The sequence below is a fragment of the Ovis aries genome, chromosome 12 (assembly GCF_016772045.2).
Source record: "Ovis aries strain OAR_USU_Benz2616 breed Rambouillet chromosome 12, ARS-UI_Ramb_v3.0, whole genome shotgun sequence".
Classification (NCBI taxonomy): domain Eukaryota; kingdom Metazoa; phylum Chordata; class Mammalia; order Artiodactyla; family Bovidae; genus Ovis; species Ovis aries.
The window spans coordinates 1,299,886-1,321,254 of record NC_056065.1 but is presented as its reverse complement, the minus strand read 5'-3'; the positions used below and the strand labels follow the sequence as shown (position 1 = coordinate 1,321,254).

The 21,369-nt window shown below is 47.1% G+C and overlaps 1 protein-coding gene across 38 annotated transcripts in view; it reads right to left on the bottom strand.

Moving 5' to 3' along the window:
• Positions 1–9,702: 9,702 nt before the first annotated feature.
• ATP2B4 (ATPase plasma membrane Ca2+ transporting 4) overlaps positions 9,703–21,369 on the bottom strand; it is a 110,411-nt gene continuing 98,744 nt past the window's right edge. For 21 of the 38 annotated variants that reach the window (XM_060396260.1, XM_060396243.1, XM_042256885.1 and 18 more), the window contains one exon: positions 9,703–14,007. In XM_060396260.1, coding sequence (XP_060252243.1) covers positions 13,693–14,007 — 315 coding nt within the window. In that variant the 3' untranslated portion in view covers positions 9,703–13,692. Of the gene's footprint in view, positions 14,008–18,974; positions 19,156–21,369 lie in introns of all 38 variants that reach the window. The other 17 variants (XM_060396254.1, XM_060396253.1, XM_060396263.1 and 14 more) reach the window with 1 other exon arrangement.

Here is a 21,369-nt window from a genome sequence, read left to right as displayed (position 1 = left end):
TGTCCTATAGATATCAATTAGGTCTATCTGATCTAATGTATCATTTAAAGTTTGCGTTTCTTTGTTAATTTTCTGTTTAGTTGATCTGTCCATAGGTGTGAGTGGGGTATTAAAGTCTCCCACTATTATTGTGTTATTGTTGATTTCCCCTTTCATACTTGTTAGCATTTGTCTTACATATTGCGGTGCTCCTATATTGGGTGCATTTATATTTATAATTGTTATATCTTCTTCTTGGATTGATCCTTTGATCATTATGTAGTGGCCTTCTTTGTCTCTTTTCACAGCCTTTGTTTTAAAGTCTAGTTTATCGGATATGAGTATTGCCACTCCTGCTTTCTTTTGGTCTCTGTTTGCATGATATATCTTTTTCCAGCCCTTCACTTTCAGTCTGTATGTGTCCCTTGTTTTGAGGTGGGTCTCTTGTAAGCAGCATATAGAGGGGTCTTGTTTTTGTATCCATTCGGCCAGTCTTTGCCTTTTGGTTGGGGCATTCAACCCATTTACGTTTAAGGTAATTATTGATAAGTGTGATCCCGTTACCATTTACTTTATTGTTTTGGGTTCGGGTTTATACACCGTTTTCATGTTTCCTGTCTAGAGAATATCTTTTAGAATTTGTTGGAGAGCTGGTTTGGTGGTGCTGAATTCTCTCAGCTTTTGCTTGTCTGTAAAGCTTTTGATTTCTCCTTTGTATTTGAATGAGATCCTTGCTGGGTACAGTAATCTGGGCTGTAGGTTATTATCTTTCATCACTTTAAGTATGTCTTGCCATTCCCTCCTAGCCTGAAGAGTTTCTGTTGAAAGATCAGCTGTTATCCTTATGGGAATCCCCTTATGTGTTATTTGTTGTTTTTCCCTTGCTGCTTTTAATATTTGTTCTTTGTGTTTGATCTTTGTTAATTTGATTAATATGTGTCTTGGGGTGTTTTGCCTTGGGTTTATCCTATTTGGAACTCTCTGTGTTTCTTGGACTTGGGTGATTATTTCCTTTCCCATTTTAGGGAAGTTTTCAACTATTATCTCCTCAAGGATTTTCTCATGATCTTTCTTTCTGTCTTCTTCTTCTGGGACTCCTATAATTCGAATGTTGGAGCGTTTCATATTGTCCTGGAGGTCTCTGAGGTTGTCCTCGTTTCTTTTAATTTGTTTTTCTTGTTTCCTCTCTGATTCATTTATTTCTACCATTCTATCTTCTATTTCACTAATCCTATCTTCTGCCTCCGTTATTCTACTATTTGTTGCCTCCAGAGTGTTTCTGATCTCATTTATTGCATTATTCATTATATTTTGACTCTTTTTTATTTCTTCTAGGTCCTTGTTAAACCTTTCTTGCATCTTCTCAATCCTTGTCTCTAGGCTATTTATCTGTGTTTCCATTTTGATTTCAAGATTTTGGATCATTTTCACTATCAATATTCGGAATTCCTTCTCAGGTAGATTCCCTACTTCTTCCTCTTTTGTTTGGTTTGGTGGGCAACTCTCCTGTTCCTTTACCTGCTGAGTATTCCTCTGTCTCTTCATCTTGGTTATATTGCTGCATTTGGGGTGGCCTTTTTATATTCTGGTAATTTGTGGAGTTCTCTTTATTATGGAGCTTCCTCACTGTGGGTGGGGTTCTATCAGTGGCTTGTCAAGGTTTCCTGGTTAGGGAGGCTTGTGTTGGAGTTCTGGTGGGTGGAGCTGGGTTTCTTCTCTCTGGAGTGCAGTGGAGTGACCAGTAATGGGTTATGAGACATCAAAGGTTTTGGAGTAACTTTGAGCTGCCTGTATATTGAAGCTCAGGAGTGTGTTCCTGTGTTGCTGGAGAATTTGCGTGGTATGTCTTGCTCTGGAACTTGTTGGCCCTTGGGTGGAGCTTGGTTTCAGTGTAGGTATGAAGGCATTTGATGAGCTCCTGTTGCTTAATGTTCCCTGAATTCAAGAGTTCTGTAATGTTTTCAGGCTTTGGATTTAAGCCTCCTGCTTCTGGTTTTCAGTTTTATTTTTACAGTAGCCTTTAGACTTCTCCATCTATACAGCACAGATGATAAAACATCTAGGTTAAAGATGAAAAGTTACTCCACATTGAGGGACACTCAGAGAGGTTCACTCTGAATTATTAAGGTGACATTTGTGAATTCCTGAAAACCAGCCGTCACTTGAACATTGGTCAATGTCCACCTTCTGAAGAATTATGTCTACTTTCATGACAGCCCAGCTGGGAAATCAATGCTGACTCATCTTCATTAGTACCTGGGCCTTGGTGCCTGGGGAGCTACAAAGCCCTGGGGAAGGCACCGACACTTCCTGCAGGGGAAGCGGAAGTCTGCGAGACGAAGTTGGAAGAGAAAGTTCTCCGAGTGGCGAAAATCGTGCAGCCAAGTGCAAAGCAGACGCTCAAAAACTAAAAGCCTCACGCATGCGCACTGGCCGGGCTTGGGCCTCCGTTCCTTTATTCTTTAAGCACACGTCTCTGGGATGTCTTCCACCACAGAGTACCGGTTTGCACAAGAACCAGATGTGGTCCCGGCCCTCCTGCTGTGGTCAGCTCCAGACCCCTTTGCCTTCTAAGCTGACCCAGCTCATTGTCCTTTCATAGTCTGGGCTTTTGCACTAGTTCCTTCATTTTAACAGTGTCCTTTTCTTTGGTAGAATTCCAGCAAAATCACATTTATGAGTTTATTTCTGGGTGTGTGACTTGAGATATTTGGTTATTTTCCTTTTTGGACCCATTGTTTGCAGTGTCATTTTTATAAAAAACCAAAATTGTTCTTTTAAAAAATTTGCCGTAAGCATCACCACTTCTGTAAAGCCCTTTGCATCTGGAGCTGGATTCTTGCTCTTCTGTATCTTCATGGCCCTGTGTGTAATAGCACCTCCCAGTTGTTGGGATGAGTTGTTTAAATGTTTGTTACCCCATGTAGACTTTGAACCTTCTCAGGCAGACTGTGCCTTAATTTATTACATCTCTGGCATTTGACGCAGTGCCTGACTCTTAAGAGCTAACTGGGTCCTCTGAGACGTTCTCTTGGTGCTTATTGCTGTTGTGATATGACCTAAGTATGTGACAGGAGGAGATATTGAGAAAGAAATGAGCGTCCTAGTCTTCTTTTCCTGCTGTGCACCAATGGGCTGAGGACAAAGCCATCTCAGCACTGCCCTCGCTGTTCCTCCCAGGAAGGGCAACCCAGGGCCTGTGTTGGCTCTCGTTCGAGTCTTCCCTGGTGGCTCAGATGGTAAAGCATCTGCCTGCAATGTGGGAGACCCGGGTTCGATCCCTGGGTTGGGGAGATCTCCTGGAGAAGGAAATGGCAACCCACTCCAGTACTCTTGCCTGGAGAATCCCATGGATGGAGGAGCCTGGTAGGCTACAGTCCATGGGGTCATAAAGAGTCAGACACGACTGAGCGACTTCACTTTCACTTTCACTTTTGCCCTAGGAAGGGGTTATCAGTGGCTCTTGTATTTCTGGACTCATCCAACATGCCAAAATTGCCCTGTGGGAAAGATAGCTGCAGCCAGGCTTCGTTTTTGAAGGTCTAGGAGCTGAGACGATGGAGCAGGAGGACCGCTGGTTGATAGCCGGGTCCTTCCTTGCGCGTTTGCTCATGGAGAGGCCTTCTCCAGTCCAGACCTGTCTGAAGCAGAACAAAGGCAGCAGATGCCCTCCTTTTAAGTTAACACTGTGAGAGAGCAGAGTTCGGATAGAGAAACTTGGAAAGTGCATAAATATTTCTTTCACTTCTCTGCTCCCTGCTCTCATTCAACCTAAGGTCCGCAGGAAGAGTTGTGGAGAATTTGGAAGCAAGAAGTGAGAGCCTCTGTCTGCTAGGCTGAGGCCCAGGGGAGGATGCGGGCGCCGCTGCCGAGCAGGCCTTTCCGAGGCCTCGGTCTGAGGGCACGCTCCCCTGCCTGGGGTCGGCTGAGAGCGCCGGCAGCTGCGGAGCCACGCGCTGACGCCGGGGAGGCTGGCCGCCGGCCTCTGCTCCCTCGCCCGGCCCACGCGGGCGGGAAGACGGGGCATCGCGGCAGGAACCGGCAAGAGCGCAGAGCACGTCCGGGGAGGCGCCGCGGCAGCAAGACCCCACGGAGCGAGCGAGGCGGACGTCAGGACGGTTCCCTGTTCCCTTCTCCTGGGCGTGAACAAAGTATCATTTCAACTGTTTCATGAACCAGGGCCTGAACAAGCTGGGGCGGCAAGCAGTTCAGTTCTGTTTTGAACAGGCATTTTCTTTTTGTGTGTCATAGGACCACAGCCAGACAGGGAGGCTGAGTTTACCTGTATCCCTTAGTACTGGGCTAGGCCCATGTGAGGCGTGTGTTGCACGTGTGTTCCTTCCATTTTCCCTAGACTGCAGCCACGTAACAGCCAAAGTTACCCCCTTAAACTGTAAGATAGGTCATCGGAACCCTCAGCTAACGCCCTCTCATGAAGTCCTGTCTCAAGAAAGCCAAGCTTATGCTGGCGTCCGGGTTCCCATCCCTCCATCTCTGAACTTACTCCTCCAGTTTCCCACTTAGTCACTCAGTGCTGATTCCTGCCGCCTTTGCATGGCCTCAGAGCAGTGCCTGCCTCAGGTCCTTCGCACTTGCTGTATCCTTTGCCTGAAATCTCTTTCCTCTGCATATTTACTAGCTCAGGCTTTTACTCCAGACCCTCTCTTTACAGCCTTCCTCTCCAGAGACGCCTTCCCCGATCACTCACTCTACAGAAGACCAGTCCTCATGGCCTGTGCTCCCTGTTTTTCTCACAGCACTTCACCATTCCCCTTGGTCCTTGTCACCATTTGACATGCTCTGTATTTATTTATTTGTTTTGTCTCTCTCCACAAGACTAATTTAAAAGTGTCAGAGTCTTTGTTTTGTTCGCTATTGTATCCTGAACGCATTCGTTGGTGCCTGGCATAATAAGTGCTTGATGAATGGAGGAGTGGACCAATATCCAAGGGGAGGAGATGAGACCGTAAACAAAGGACTAGCAGAGGCCTCTCGCAGATCTTGGCCAGTGCTATTTTGGTGCTAGAGTTGACTTGATTTAGAAAAGAAATTGATTTCTTGTACTTCAAGGGCCAGGGAACAATTTGTCTTCGTTGCAGGTATAAGTGTCAGAGCCCCAGGTGAAGCCTGCAGGTACCAGTATGCGGTAGTGCTCAGCGCACACACAGCGCTGCGTTCTAGAGGCGATAAAGCAATGGAGAAAGGCCGTCTAGATATTCTCTCATGGTTATTAATAGCAATTTTAGGTGCCAGAGCAAGCTTGGAAAGTGCGTCAGAGTTGGAGAGACTCTTAGGTCACAGCAAATGAGCAGCAGGATTGGTGATTGTTTTAAGAACAATTATTTCTTTAGCCGTGCCAGGCCTTCATTGTGACATGGGAATTCTTAGTTGCGGAATGTGGGATCTAGTTCCCTGATCAGGGATCAAAATGAGAGGGTAACAGGCGGGAAGGCCAGGGGTCTCCAAACGGAGGAAATAGCCTGCAAGCGTCAGACATTTTCTCTCTCTTAAGCGGCAGGAGGAAACAAACTAGCGATGTTTTCTCCTTCTCTATACAAATTTAAAAGGAGGTTTCTCTCAAAATTCTGTGTTGCCATAGTGACACCTGGTTTCACCTGAAGTTAACCAATGCCTTTTTCTTATGGAAATGTTTCTCTTAAGCTATGCTAATGTACTATGCATTTACCCCAAACTCTGTCTTCAAGTCGGTTCCCCCTTTTGGGCTCAGAACCTACTTGATAAACCAGTATGTTATATAAACCAGTATGTTATATTGTTCCTCTAATCTATGTAAATGAAACTATTTGTATGGTGATCTGCCCTTCTTCAAGATTCAAGTTAATCATTTTATGGCCCAAGATAAACCGTTTGGAGCCAAGATTATCCCAAAATACATCTTATGGGTGAGGGGCCTGGTGCCATTCTAAGTTTTGAGATAGTCCTGTCTTTCATTAACAGACTGCTGGTGACTATATAACATCCAGCTAAAGACTAGCAGGGGGGTACTCTTTCTGCCCCCTTCTGATGCCTATGTCAGAAGCTTTCTCTATCTCCTTTATACTTTAATAAAACTTTGTTACACAAAAGCTCTGAGTGATCAAGCCTCGTCTCTGGCCCCGGATTGAATTCTTCTCCTCCGGGGGCCAAGAATCCCGGCGTCGTAATTCAACAACAACCTTTCAAAAACTGGCTGCCTGCGTTGGGAAGTTCAGAGCCTTAGCCACTGGTCTACCAGGGACGTCCCAGGGTTGGGATTGTAACACAGGCCTTCTAATTCCCTGGCTAGCTCTTTCTACCAAAGCTCAGATGAACCCTCTCGCTTCTCTAATTTCATGCCATTCCACTGGATTAGGTCTCTGGATTCCCAAACTACTGCTCTTTCCCAACAAATTCCAACCAGAACAGCCAGATAACAATCTCAGCTGAAGGATCTATAATCACAAAGTTTTACTCTACATTATTTATGTTACATTAATAACTATAGTAGGAGACAATAAAGACAGGATCCCAGTTAGGCTGGCTTGTGCATTTATTCACACAACTTGTTGTGACATTGTCACCCACGTTTGGATCATTTCAGCACTGATGATTTGATTTGTTCACTAGAACCTCAGCATTTCAGAGCTGGGGGCCCTTAGAGATGGCTAGTTCATAAGGCTTTTAAGTCATTTTTTAAACCTACAGCTGACCCAGAAGTCAATTAATTATATATATTTAAAAAGTGCTCCTTTTGTTGAATACCTGTGGGCTCTGAATCAACACTAAGGAATCCCTTTCAGGTCTTTAAAATGTAGCTTGAAAATCATTGATGTAGTTCCACTTTTTCCTTGTAGAGATGGAAAATGAGGCCAGTCAAGAAGCAGAGTTTATATCAGGATTTTACTCCATCTAATTACTCTGTTTAAGCTCCTCCACCATAGGGTGAGCAGAAAAACATTCAAACTCCTTTCTTTCCTACCTGATCAGCAGCAGTTTCAGCTCGAGGGTTTAATGGGAAAGATGGAGAAATGCTTAACTCAGATGAAGAGTTTGTGTAACCACGTCTGAAGGCAATCAGTAGTTTCCAGTCCTCCTCTCCCCACCTTCACATCCTCTTTTAAGTTTTCATATATATTTGCTTCTTTTAAAAATTTTGTTATTATTTTTTGGCCATGTTGTGCAGCTTGCGAGATCTTAGTTCCCTGACCAGGGATTGAACCTGCACCATTGGCAGTGAAAGCAGAGTCCTAACCTCTGGACTTCTGGTCAATGTTGCTCAGTCGTGTCTCTTTGTGACTCCATGGACTGCAGCCCACCAGGCTCCTGTCCATGGGATTCTCCAGGCAAGAATGTTGGAGTGGGTTGCCATTTCCTTCTCCAGGGGGACTTCCAAGAAATCCCCTATATTTGCTTTAAATAAGGCCTACCTAGATATGAAGATCGGGAGTTAAAACAAGAACCCTAACCTAATCAGTTGTGCTGTTTGGAGGGTGGTCTTCATGGCCATTAGTCCAGGGGACACCAGAGAAGCCACGTAGTGCCCAGGCCTGAACCCAGGGGCCAGGCCTGAGCGGAGACGCTGCGGCCAGCTCTGAGTGTCATGGCACTGGCCGCTCAGCTCAAGCACTGTGTCTTCTGAGAGCTGGGAGGTGTGCTTTGAAACAGATTTCAGAGATGTATGATTAGTTCCATCATGATACGGGCAAGCCCAGAACCCAGAAGTCACTGCCTAAAAGGCTAAAAGGCAAGGCTAAAAGTATCCTGGTCTATGAATCTAGTTGACTATTACTCCTGAGAGCTCAGGTTCATTTGGGGGACAACTGGATGTGAATGGTTACACAGATAGTAACAGGTTCACATGTTTTATTTATAGCAGGTTTCCAAATCTGCTGGTAAAGGACATGCCATTTTTATCCTGCTTGCAGTGGCATGGAGGCCATGCCCTAATAGACCCAGGTCAAGGATTGGTAACCAGCTTCCTGGCACCTAGTGAGTCATCCTTGGATTTTCCCAGAATAAGTTAGGGAGTTGTCTGGCTGTGTGTATACACTCGGGTGGGGGTGTGGGGCTGGGGGCAGGGTCAGTCAGTCCTGGTGGAGTTTCAAACAAACCCAGTGACTGCTGGGAGAGGATGCAGTTGTTGAGAAGGGGAGACTCACAAACCATTATTAAAGACGGAGGGCAAAGAAACTGCTTTTCTTTTTTTTTTTTTTTAAGAAACAGGGGTAGGAAAAGATGGAAGAAAAGAACAGTGTTTTTTCCATGTGGTAACTCAAGCCTAAGGAGCTGAGCTGGCTATATACCCCATTAAACCAATGTCTTAGGAAACACTGGTCTCTGCCAGAAAGCTGCTCTGAAGCTCTGCTTTATGCCTCACTACACACTGGGGTTGGGAGGTGCGGCTCCTTGGGATCCTGTTTGATGTGGCAGACGCACAGATGTGGGGCCCAGCAAAGACAAGGTGAGAGGCAGGGGGGAAACATCTGGCCAGACTTTAGAAAGGACTCGAGCTGTGTGTGTGTGTATTCTGCATCCCTTTTAAGTAAGGGTATTTGGGATGGAAGCTACAAAGTAAAGAAAAAGACTTTAGTCCTGTTTTGTGAATGATTTCTGTTTTCAAATAAGTCCCAGACCCTGTTTGGTTGGTTGGTTATTAGTTATTTTCTCACCAGCACGTTTGAAAGAACCTAGGTGGGCAGTGGGTCCGTGCCCGTGGAGAGCAACCTGGGACAGGCAGGAAAGGTGGGTAACACTTCCCATTACCGAAGACTTGTCAACCGTGGCTGGTTCCTCCTTCAGAATCGACCTCTTCAAACAGCCAGGAGAGCTGGGCTCTTCTTCAACATCATACTTTCCCTAAAATACCTTGGGGAGCCAACAACTCCTTCCCTTACTTGCTGTTTTAAAGGAGAGTAGGTGCCTCTGGATTAGAGTTGCTGGGAGGAGTTCTGAATTCTGAGATGTGAAAGCTCAGAACCTAAATGACTTGCCAGGAGGCTGCTTTGACCTGAAACTAAGGCCTAATATTAGTCATGTTAGAGACCCAGTGAATGGAACAGCTAAAACAAACAACAGACTCTCAACCCCCCAGAAACCTCTGGGAAGGTGGGAACTGAAGAACTCAGGAAGGAAGGCAGGGAATAGCTGCTAACACGTGGTGGTTTGGTTGCTAAGTCGTGTCCGACTCTTGTGACCCCGTGGACGGCAGCCCACCAGGCTCCTCTGTCCATGGGATTCTCCAGGCAAGAATACTGGAGTGGGGTGCAATTTCCCCCTCCAGGGGATCTTTCCCACCCAGGGATCAAACCTGGGTCTCCTGTGTTTCAGGCAGATTCTTTACCGACTGAGCTCCGAGGGAAGTCTAGCTGCTAACATAAAGGAAACATTTTCCTGATAGGCATTTTGTTAAAAATTAAAACAAAGAAAGAAAGGACTGCCAAACCTGACTCTTTTTCATCCTTCCAGATTCATCCTTTTTCAAAAGCCCCAGCTTCATGGTTCTCTGATTGCAGACTCTAACCAAGGTGGGCAGAGCAAAGCTCGTTTCCTGAGGGAATGAAACTGGCAACCGGGGCTGTGAATCACCAAAGGGAAGTGTTGGCAGAGAGGCACTTCAGGACCCAGTAACAGGCCGAGTCCTGGGCTTGCACAGTTAGGCGCTCAACGTGGCCGTGGCAGGGCCCTTCTCGATTTCAACAACCGGTGACCTTTCCCCAAAGTGGATCCATACAGAGGATAGCACAGTCACAAGCGGGCATTGATTTTTATTCTCAGTGCACAATAGTTTGGTTTTTGCTCATCAGCAACAGCTTCATTGTTCTAAAAAAAGATCTTTTTTCCCTTCTTTTAAAACTCCCCTTCCGTTCTTCCTGTCTCAATGGAACAACATATTTGAATTTCAGAATTGCCATTTATACCATTTTTCCCCCTAAGAACCATATAAATACATGCAAAACATTGTACAGAGAGCTTAAATAATATTAAAATGCAAATACAGATTGGGTGTACTGTTTAGCTGAACTGTAGATTATAACCACACACTGGGGTACACATTGCTTTGATATCACCGTTTGTGTATGTCATGCAGATCACAATAATCAATCTTCTGTTTTGTTTTTTTTCTTTTATACAAAATACCAGTGCCTGTTGTACTAGTTACTGAAAAGAAAAAAAAAACCCTCAAAATCCCTGTGTGTGTGCTAACCTGAAACAATGTAGATAGGTTTGTTGGCACGTGTATATGGCATACCCACACACAGCATATACACACACAGGGGGACACATGAACGAAAGGCCGATTCAGCCGTGGGGAGCTCACCTCCCCCCACCTCTCCTAGTCAGGAGGAAAGGGGACAGCAGGTCTAACAGCAGGCTGGGGAGGCAAGGGCAGCACTGAGCTAAACGGAGGCCTGTCGGGTCTGTTCTGAGGAAGAGCCTGGAAAGGCTTAAGAGAGCAGACATTTACAGAGGGTCCCACCCCACCCACTGCAGCGAGGGGGCCCCCAGCTGTGCAGAGGGAGGAAGAGGAAGTGTGCACTTTGGGATGGCATCACAGGCTGCTTCAGCCACTGGGCAGGGAAGACAGGAGAGAGAAAAAGTGATGGATGAGCTGAGAGGTTTCAGGACACATGTGAGCTTGCCATGCCCCTGGGTTTTGGCAATGAGGTAATCACTCAGATATAAGTGTGCGATTCTCCCCTCTGAAGCTCAAGGGAAGAAGAAATGCAAACCCTGAAGAACTCACAAGTGCCTGCGGGATTTCTTGGTCTCTCTACCACACTTAGAGATGGAGAGTCATTTTAGAAGCAGAGGACACCTATGGGAAGGATCTAGTCAAGACTGTCACCTAGGGCTAGAACCAGCCTTTATTTTCCATGTAGAGCTATTATCTCCCATCCGATATATTGCATGAAACTTTTCTAGGGGAGGGGGAGAAGTCTCAAATCAAATCCTTGCACAAAAAAATCACTAATGGAAAACTCCAGGGGCAACAGGAAGTGAAAGAACCGTAAAAAATGCAACCCCCAAATCAGAGTACCCGTGCAGCCCAAGTGTCTTGGGTACCACTCTGCTAGCTGTTCTTCAAGAAATACAAATCTACCTGAGGTCCCTGATCCTGATCACTAGTTCCTGATACCCGTTTCCATGGGGATGTGCACTTATTTCCTGCCAGCTGTTCCTTCTTCCTGGATGCCTTCCTTCCCATTGGTAATCAACTGCCCATTTTTCTAGTTTTATCAAGAGAGGAATCTAGGATAATATTTCCCCCTTTTCCCCATCAGGCTCTTTTCAAATCCAAAGCACCATTTTTTGGGGAAAGGTTTATTAACTTATGCCATATTTATCCACTGCCAGTGGGATCACTGAAACTGAATAGGAAAAATTTATATTAAAAAGTTCTAGATCCAACAAAATTCTTCCCCGTAAGCATGAAGATGGCTGTTTGGAGCAAGGTAGTATGGTGCATTGGCTTAAAAACCAATTGCAAATACACTGTGAGTCACCTGTCATGTCCAACAGCTGCTTTTGCGCCCCCTTCCACAGGGTTACAGGACAGCACTTTATTTTAAATCCTTTAAACAAAATACATATGGCGGACTCAAAAAATATCAGTTCATGATCTAAAGAAAACTATATATTGTTTGCATAATATTTCTATAGTTTCTCTCTTACTACGGAAACTAGAATACACAGAAAAAATCCCACTGACTTTAAACAAGTAGACACAAGCCCTCAAGGGTAAACTTGTCAGGCACCATGAGAGTCTTTCAGGAGCAGGAATGATAAAATAGCCTCCAAAGTTTGTTTTAAAAACTGATCTGAGGTAATAAAAGACTCGACAGAACTAAATCTTCCAATTAATAAATATATATGTGAACCTCGAACACCTTGGGTGAGCTATTTTTTCCCCCATCAGTACTGAAGACAGAGAAAAAAAGATCACTGGAACATGTAACTTTTACAAAACCAATTTGGGGGCTGATGTACTAATGGGAATGTGCAGGGGGTACAATGCCTTTATTTTTCCTTCCTAGGGCAGCTCTGGTGAGAGGGGGAGCGGGGAGGGAGCCGCAGGAAAAGGCTGGAGAGGACAGCTCAGGTCAGCGGACCCCCAGATGGAAATGGGGCAGTCCCCAGCAGCCTCAAGGCCCTTCTCCCCGTCCCCATCAGTCGAGAAAGAGGGGAGAGGCTTCATTTACCCGATGGAGATGGGACTTGGCCGACATGAGCCGACTCCTGCACAGAAGAGCTTACATCAGCGCAGCAGGGAGAGAAATGGAGGAACTGCAAATGCGGCTCCATCGTGTCCCACTGAGGGGCACTTAAAACTCTCCTAGCCAGTTCCCTGGCCCCTGAGAGCCAGGCAGGGAAGGGGATGCTCTGGGCAGTGCTCAGGGAGAGAAGGCACAGGCCTAACTGTGCCACAATGAGCGTTCTAGGAGGGGCTTGAGCAGGGTGTAGGGCGCGGGACCGAGGAGGGGAGCCTCCTTTCCCTCCTTTAAGTCAGCAGTGTCACTGGAGCCATATAGTTTCAAAAGGCTGGGGCCCTTTCAGCGACTAGCTGAGCTAGGGGACACAGCAGAGAACTAGAAGACTGAAGGCAGTGTCCAAGCTGGCCCGTCACCCGAGCTCCAGCGTTCTGACTGCTCTGAGGAAGGGTTTCTCAGGTCCTGCTGCAAGGGCACTGTGGCCTCTCCCACGCCTTCGCAATCGTCCCGCCCCCAACGATCAGGCCCTACCCGAGAACAGCCTTAGCAGACGGCTTTGAGAGCAGCAGTGGTTACCCCGAGGAGGACTCCTAGTTGGCTCTGATGGTCTATCTTGCCCTAGATCTGCCAGCTTCTGTTCCTTAATATCCAAGCCCAGTTAGGAGGAAGCTCAGGCTTCAGGTAAAAACTAGAGACCACATGTGTGTGAGCTTCATGGTCAAGGCTAATCTTCCTGGCGCTTAGAAACCACACACCCCAGGCAAGATGGCAGTTTAGAAGATAACCTGGCAACAACAGGAATATAGTATTACCTGCTCTCAACTGCTTCCAAAGGGCCGTTAGCAAAGAAATGTATGTGTCTCTGGAAATAAACCGAGAGTCCCACTGGGGCCGGAAGGGAGAAAGGTCAAAGTTGACTCAACTCACCCATATTCTTTCTATTTTTTTAATCATCACAACTTAAGAGTGAAGGCAAGGAAGACAATGGTCGCAAAGGACCAAGAGATTGTGGGAGGTTTGACTGGAAGGGCAGAAAGAAGTTAAGGGCCTTGGGTATAAGTTTTCAAAATGGAAAAATTGTTTTAAAACAATCTGATTCTGTACCTTCCATTCTTACCTCAACACATTTGATAATGTTTGTAGCTCTGAATTTTGAACTGAGCTCATAAACAGCATAGACTCATAGGGTAAAAATCCAGAAGTAAGGAGACTGGTGACATAGATACGAATGTTGGGGAGGATTGGAGGTGGGGCAGACGCCAAGATGATTGTCGCCATTTCTTTCAAAATGACTACTGACACGTCCAAGGGATAGATCCACCCCGCATCACTTGCCTGGGGCTTAGCTGGGTCCTGCTGCAAACCCCAACTTGAGTTTCAGCTAAAATCCTCGTAGGTCTGTGCTTGTGGCTCTTCACACTTGGGAGCAGCTGGCACGACAGTGAGAAGGCCCATCATCGCCTTAACGACGGGACAGATGAAGAGGGGGACAGGGAAGGCAGGAACGGGAAGCAGAGAACGAAGTTCAAACTGACGTCTCCAGGCTGTGCAGAGGGCTGTCCGAGTGGGAAGCAACAATTTGTGCTCGGGAGCAATCCACCGAGCTGTTGTTTTCGTTGGTTTCTGGAGTGTCCTCACCACCCGGCGAGGACATCTTAGTCCCAGGCTTAGACACCTTTTCAAAAATTTCCTCTTCTTGCTCATCCAGGAGTGGTGTTCGTGGCCCCTCCTCATCTATGGTGAATTCAGGGTGGGTCATGAAGTTGTGGATGGAGTTTTGGTTCTTGGGTTTCTGAATGCTTTCGTGGAGGGAACTATGGAACGCTTTGACCACTTTGATCTACACCAGGGGAAGGAAAAGGAGGGTGAGAAAACGCAGCGGTGAGAACTGGTCAGCAGAACAGGGGACTGGGTGGTTTGATGTCAGAAACAAAGCCCAGCTACAGAACACTACTGCCCCACAACCCAAACCAAAAGCATGAGAAGAGATCATGAAACACCAGAACATCACGTGACTTAAATTTCAAGCACTGAGGTGGGGTGGGGAAAGTGAACAAAGACAAACAACCAGAATATTTCAAAGCTGCATAAGAAAAAGTAGAAAACCCAAAGCAAAGTTAGCATTTCCAAACAATCTACTCTCGAAATTAAATAGGAAACAAAAAGATTCATTAGTTCTTTTGGATGGAAGGCAAGAACATTGGAAATAGATGCAGTTTAATAGTCAAACTTAAAAGATGATCCAGACATGTGGACTTCTGTGTTGGGGCCAAATATTTTCTGAGTGTGGAATGGAAGATTACACACTGAAGTTTAGTTATCTGTTGAAAACCCTCAATAAGCCAAACACATATCAATTTGCGCACAATACACGTTGGGTGATAAGCGACCATTAATACTGTGCGGCAAGGCAGACAATACCGTGCAGCTGTGTGAGCAGCATGCAAGAAATCAAAATTCTTATACTCTCCAATTTAATAATTGCTCTTTCGGTCAGGAAACATGCATATGTTTATATCCCACAATCTCCACTGTGTCCTCTTCCCCCAAACAAAGCAGAACTCCACTCCTTCAGCCCCTCCCCTTGAAGAGGTGGATAAATACAGGCATCACAGTTGCCCCCTCCGAGGCTGACAGAGGCCTGCTCTCTCAGTTCAGATGCGGCTGGACGCATGCGGCCATGACTCTGATGCACAGCGGCTGTGCCGAGTCACAGAGCTTTCTCCAGCTGTCTGTAAATTACGAAGAGGAACATGATCTCAGGTAGGGGAGGGAGAGCGCGGGCTCAGAACAGAAGCTACTCAGGCCAGGAGGCTTTCCTGCTGGGATGGATCACGAGGATGGAGGAAAGGGAGCCCCCTGCGGTTTCTCAAAGGGGATACACTCCTGTGAGTGTCACAGGCTTTGCTCTACTGCACAACAGAGGAAGGGGTTCCGTTTAGAGGAGAAAAAGAAACACCTGACAAGCACTGATCCCTCTGCCCAGCCTTCACTTTATCCATAGGCACCAGCTCTCTGGCAGCTGTTTTTCCAAACTGGAAACCTCTCTGAGGTATGCGTTAGAACTTGGGTTGGTAGTACTAGAGTAGGGGCAAGGTGGGATCCTGAGAGGCTGGAGAGAGAGGGGAAAAGAAAGCGGTTGTAGGACAGTTTCAGTTCTAGGAGGTGGCTGATCCTAGACTGATCCCAAAGTTCTTTCATCAGAAAAGAAATGGAAATAATGCAGGAGAGACTGTTGAGGTGGGAGAGGAGAGAGAAGTGATGCGGGCTGGGGCAGGGCACCTCTTCCAGCAAAGAACACCTTCCTGAAGAATATGGACCCAGCGAGCACACAGAGAGGCAAATGAATTATGCAGCTTGTCTCAACGCTTCCCGTCACTGTGCAGAACCTTCAAAAGTAACGCACAGGGCAGGTTCACGGAAGCTGCATCTCTGCCGGCTAAGGCTTTATCTTGCCTCACTCCACAGCACCCCGGCAGACCCACAGGACAGAGGGCACTCAGAGCTCAGAAGGCAGAGGACGCTGTCACTCAGTGACATCCGCTCAGTGCTTCAGCCAAGAAGAATCGAGGAACCTGGGCACACATTCACCTTGCTGCACACAAAGTGAGGATCTATCCTTCTATCCCTTTGGTAAGATCAGATGGAATCCAGGTTACATCTGGGTTTCAGGAAGTCCCAAGTTATAATGGGTCTACACCAAATCTTAAGAGCAAAGCACCTGGATGAAGCGAGACCGAATCCAATGCCCTCAAAGCCACACTCCCCCTGCAGGAGTGCTAGCACAGCCCACTCTTTTCACTCTTCCGATCTCCACATTTCTAACACGTGCTACAGGCGACAGGCACCTCTGTATCACGAGCTGGTCATCTTCAGTATGAATGATTTTCAAACTTCCTGCTTCTATTTTTTTTTAAAGTGACTGAAAACTTTGTTAAAACAATTATATGTTAAGTCCAATCTAGAAAACAGATGTTTAAAAACAGGGGTCGCAATGAGGTTCTGGAGCCCTGTTTGGTGGCTTTTCCTCTCACCTGTTGGGGGGATGAGTCACTGTTACAGGCAACAATAAGGGAGATGAAGGTGACGTGGGGATGGGGGGTGGAAAAGATAGGGACAGTTTCTTCTTTAGGGGAGCAAGGAACAGTCATCCAGCTAGATAGCAGGGCTCTGGACTCTAAAGAGAAAGCAGCCACCTGTAAGCGAAGCTCGAGAAGAGGAGTCAGAGAGCTAGGAAGCACCATCTGTGGCCTGGCAGGCGGAAAGGAGGGTGGTGGGCAGAGGGTGTGGGTTGTGCCAAAAGGCCTCTCAATCCCAGTGCTGACCTTGGAGACCCTGTGACACGCACGGATGCCCACCACACAGCTACCTCATCACCAGCCCACCCCAGGCGGTGGTAGCCTCCCCTCCTGACGCACAGTGCCTGGTGCCCGAGCAGTGTGTGGGGGAAAAGACACAGATAGAGGCGGCTGCTGGGCAAGCTTCAGGCCCTCTCCACTTGGCCAATCAACCTTTCCTTCCCCAATCACCGTCGCTCAGAGTCTCTGGGAAACGTCCCTTCTGGGGCGCTTATCCTACAGATGAAAGTGGCTGATTGAAGAGCAACTGTTTCTCACGGCTCGGAGGCCTGAACCAGGCTGGCCCTTAGATGAGGCATGAGTGCTAAGGGCCACTCTCTGGAGTTCAGCAAATGGGAAGATGAAGATTCCCTTTTCTTCAGCTGGTATTCTGCAGTTTGCCTTTGCAGAAATTAAGGGAAGAGAAGGAATTAGGGCCTTCCTAGAGAGGGAAATCTTGGGCTTCCCAGGCGGTGGTAGTGGTAAAGAACCTGCCTGCCAATTCAGAAGACATGAGAGACACAGGTTCGATTCCTAGGTCAGGAAGATCCCGGGGAGGAGGGCATGGCAGCCCACTCCAGCATTCTTGCCTGGAGAATCCCATGGAGCCTGGCAGGCTACAGACCACAGGGTCACAAAGAGTCGGACATGACTGAAGCAACTTAGCATACAGAGAGGGAAATCTTAGAGATCTGTCTGCCAAACATTAGATAAATAATTGAATTTGTTTGGAAATCTGGAATGGGAAATGGGTTTTAAAATGCCTGACTATAACTTCTAGGCCCTCCAGTAAGAAGGCACAGCTGGAGGAAGAGCAGGGATGGCCTGACTCTCCGGGTTTTCTACCTTTGAGGGGTTGCACCATATCCTCCACCAGCAACTCTACATGAGCCCAGTGGTCACTGTTTTTTGCTTCGTGTCCTCCCACCTTCAAATCACCAGGACAGTTGACACTAACCCTTCCCAACAGAGAGGCAGGGTTTAAAATAGAACAGAGACTAGTTAGAAGGACATGGTAAAGCCAGAAGAAAGCAGGGAACAGGAGGAATACGGGAGGACTAGAGCAGGAGAGCCTTGCGTGCTGGAGGGTAAGACACAGATCTTGGCTGCCTTTGGGCCTGAAGAACACGCATCCACATAGACCTCCTCTCCCGCTGCTCCTCACACCTCACATGAGAACACTTAGATAGAAAGACAATGGGCAATCTAGGTCTGGCCACCCTACACACTCACAATCAAGTGAACCACAGAGAAGGCAACTGCGCTTTCTTTACCCCCATCCCAGGGTTGGAGTGGTGGTATCCAGGAGTTGGGGAGAAAGAAACAGACTAAACACTCAGGTATTTGAAGCCCACAACATACTTAACACAGAGAGACGCCTTCCCCACCAAATACCTTAACAGCACTATCAGCAAAGAGACTTCTGTTTCCTCTCTGGGTCCCACTTGGGGAAGGTAAAAAGATCAGGAATAGGAAGGCATAAGCATTAGCAATAATCCAATAATCTACCTATAGTCTACCAGATCTTAGGGTGAGCCCTGATGGCATTCTGGTTGACCAGATGACTGAGAAAGGGGTCCTAAAATTTTACAGCCAAAATAAAATGTGAAGTGTTGGTTATAAGTAAAACAATCAGATTAGAGGAAAGGAGGAAAACGAAAAAAGGTTGCTCTTCAGAAATTCCTATAAGGAAAAAAAATTTTTTTAACAGGTGAAAAATACGTTATTTTGGTCTTTTTATATATTTCTCCTACGAGATGTGAATGAACAGATTCTTAAGCCAGAGTTTGGCTGAAGATCCCTGAAAAGTAAAACAACGGGGATGCTCAGGCCTGTGCATGTGAACTGAACATCTTTCCTTCACATTCAGTTACCACTTTTATGCCAATACTGCCAGCTAACAGTGGAGTGGTGGCCAAAAAGACACTATTAGTATTGGCCAAACTCAACACTGATTCAACTATGACAGATCTACTGCTTAAAAAAAATGGGACTAATAGCCCTGTTATGCCTTTTTTCAGGAGATCTCAACTTTGCCCCCAGATGAAGAGAGTTCTCGAGTCTTCATTTGGCTTAACCTTACGCCTAACCTTAGGAGACAGAGTTGACAGTCAAAGGAGCCGAAGGAGAGGAAAGCAACAACAACATCTTCAAACAAAGCAACAAGCAAAGTGAAGTAAAACAAAGAGAACTCGAGGAAGGAACAGGCAATGCAGGGGAACAGTCAGAAAACAAGAGTACTGTCTTTAAAATGGTTACGGTTTAATAGCTTTTCAACATTAAAAAAATATCCAATTAAAGGGCACACAGCTAGTTTTGAAGTGGGGATTTTGCCCCAACTTTTTGCCCAACTCAAAGACCAAAGGGAAAAACCAAAAGGAAAAGATAACCACGACTGGTTAAAGTGACTGCCACATGCTCTCTTGTGGTCATTTTAGCAAATCATGCATCAAAATAGACTATCACTCACTGCCCAGAGTAGGAGATGAGACAGCAGCAGCCACAGAAGTGGTGGGGGGAGATTTAACTGGCGCAACTGTTACATAGGACGAGCTAGGAACATGTTTTACATCAAGGTGTTGACCCATGGTCTGGCGCCTTAGGACTCCCTTAAAAGAGGCTCCCGTCTGGAATGTGTTAATTACGTCGATCTGCAAAGAATCAGAAAGTGAGACAGCTTTGCTCCACAGTCAGAGAGAAGTGAGAAAAGAGGAAGGGAAGGTCCAAGAGGGTTAGGGGAGGGGATGGAAAGAGCTGGGGAAAGGGGACAGGAGACGGGAAGCCAGAGAGAATCCCTCACACACAAAACAACAGTCAGGAGAAGGGGGAAAAAACGTTAATTGCACATCACACTTCATTTAAGGAACAGTTTGTCGTGGAGTCTACATACCCAGCCAGAATCTAGCCTTGCATTCCCTTCCCTTTTAGCCTGTGATGGACATTCGAGGTGTGCCGGTGTCCAGACACATCTAAAATTAAAGGGGCTTTTCCCACTCCTGACTCCTGACAGAGAATGACAGCTTATTCACAGTTTTGACCCATACTCTTGAAAAAATAAAGCATGCAATTTAAAATAGTAGGCAAAGTATATATTCCTGAGTTCTGAGGCTCAGGAACTCTAAACCAATTAAATTGATTACCTACTCTTGCAGATTTTCCAGGAAAACAACTTATGTGTTTAAACAGAGGCAATATAGTAGCCCATACACAAGTGGCCTTGGGGAAAAGGCTCCTGGACCACATAATTGCTGGGCTCACCCTCTTCTGGGTTATTCGCTGAGATACCCCTTCCTTGGGTGGGAGTGGACAAGGCCTCTGAAGGCGGAGCTCAGGAACACAGGGGTCAGGCCCTTAGAGAGAAGGCCTCCAACAGCAGTCATGCGCTGGGGTCCTGGAAGCACTGGCCCAAGTCAGTCATGAGCTCAGAAGGCAGACGGGCCCAGGAGGAGGAGCTGGCTGAGAGTGGCGGCGGTGCTCACCAGCTGCGGGTCTAGCCCTGCACACACTGCCTCTGATTTTCAGGGTCCGACTCCTCGGAGACAGAGGCAATGAAGGCCATTTGTCTTCTGACAGTGGCCTTGATCTGAGGCCTCGGTAACCTACCACCCTCATCCCTGACTTCTGAATGACAAGGAACAAATCAAAAAGAATTCCCTTACCCTTCAGGATCTGGTAGAATCACCTTAAAAATGCCCAAATGCCTAACACCACGGGTCAGTCTACCAGGGAGGTGGGAGAGGTGCTGACTCCACTCATCTAACCTCACTTCCCCAGGTGAGAAGGTGGGAGGGCAGGGACCTTGTGAATCAGACAGCGGCTCTTATTTGTAAAGCTTCCTGAGAAGCCATGAAATGTTTAGGGCTAGTTTCTGGTTTCAGACCAGGTTTGAGCTAAAATACCACTCTTATCACATGATACAGTCCTCACTTCCAAGGGATGGAGGAGCCTGACACTGTGGGAGAGAAAGGTCTGCATGTGGGAAGGGGTCAGCCACAGGGCAGAAGGGGCTGGAGAGTTACTCCTCGGGCTTGTTAAGGCCACAAGGCCCCAAACAATGAAGATGGAAGTTTACCAAGATTCAAGCCCTCGAGTTTCCCAAACTTCCCCTCTCTAGTGCTTTTAGGTCTCCCAAAGTTACAGGGACCAGGACGGGACAGAGCCTGGCACTTCCCATCTCAGGTGTTGCAAGGAGAATGACAAGGACCAGCTCTGCTGAGTGAAGGGCTTATGCCACGAGAGGGCTTTAGGATCCAGGGTGAAGGTTATTAGCACAGTCAGCCGCAGCTGCTGTGGAATCAGGGGTGATGGCACAGACTGCTCATCACAGCATCTCTAACAGGTCGCCTATGTTGCCCAGGTTCGGGCTTTAATGTCATTCTGGTCCAAGTGCCTCTTGCTCCAACAGAGAAAGGTGGTATACCTAAAGCTATGCAGGCAGCAAAACCAGAGGGGTATAGAGTCGAGGGGGTGGACACTGGTAGTGGAGGGAAGGGAAGATCCATGAGTCTCAGCCCCAGGAGAGAAGCCTGGGAAGGAGCCACGAGACACTGGAACGAGGGGATCCTGGCTAGGAAAAAATGTACATAGTAGAAGAGGAGGCAGATGATCCTGAAGGGAAGAAAAGACGACAGGTTATTCTGAAAAGAGCAGACCTGCAGGGAAGCTCCGAGGCCTCAGAGACAGGAGCCACAGGAACTGAGCTCTCGGGGTCTGCGTGTGGGAAGGGGTCAGCCACACGGAAGGGGGTGCACTATGTGCAGCCTGGAGCAGGGGCTGCTGTGGAAACTCTGCACGTGCTCAGGGGGCTTTTGCAGACCCTGGGATTTCCCTCTGCAAGGAGGAGCTCCAGACGGGAAAGGGGCCCA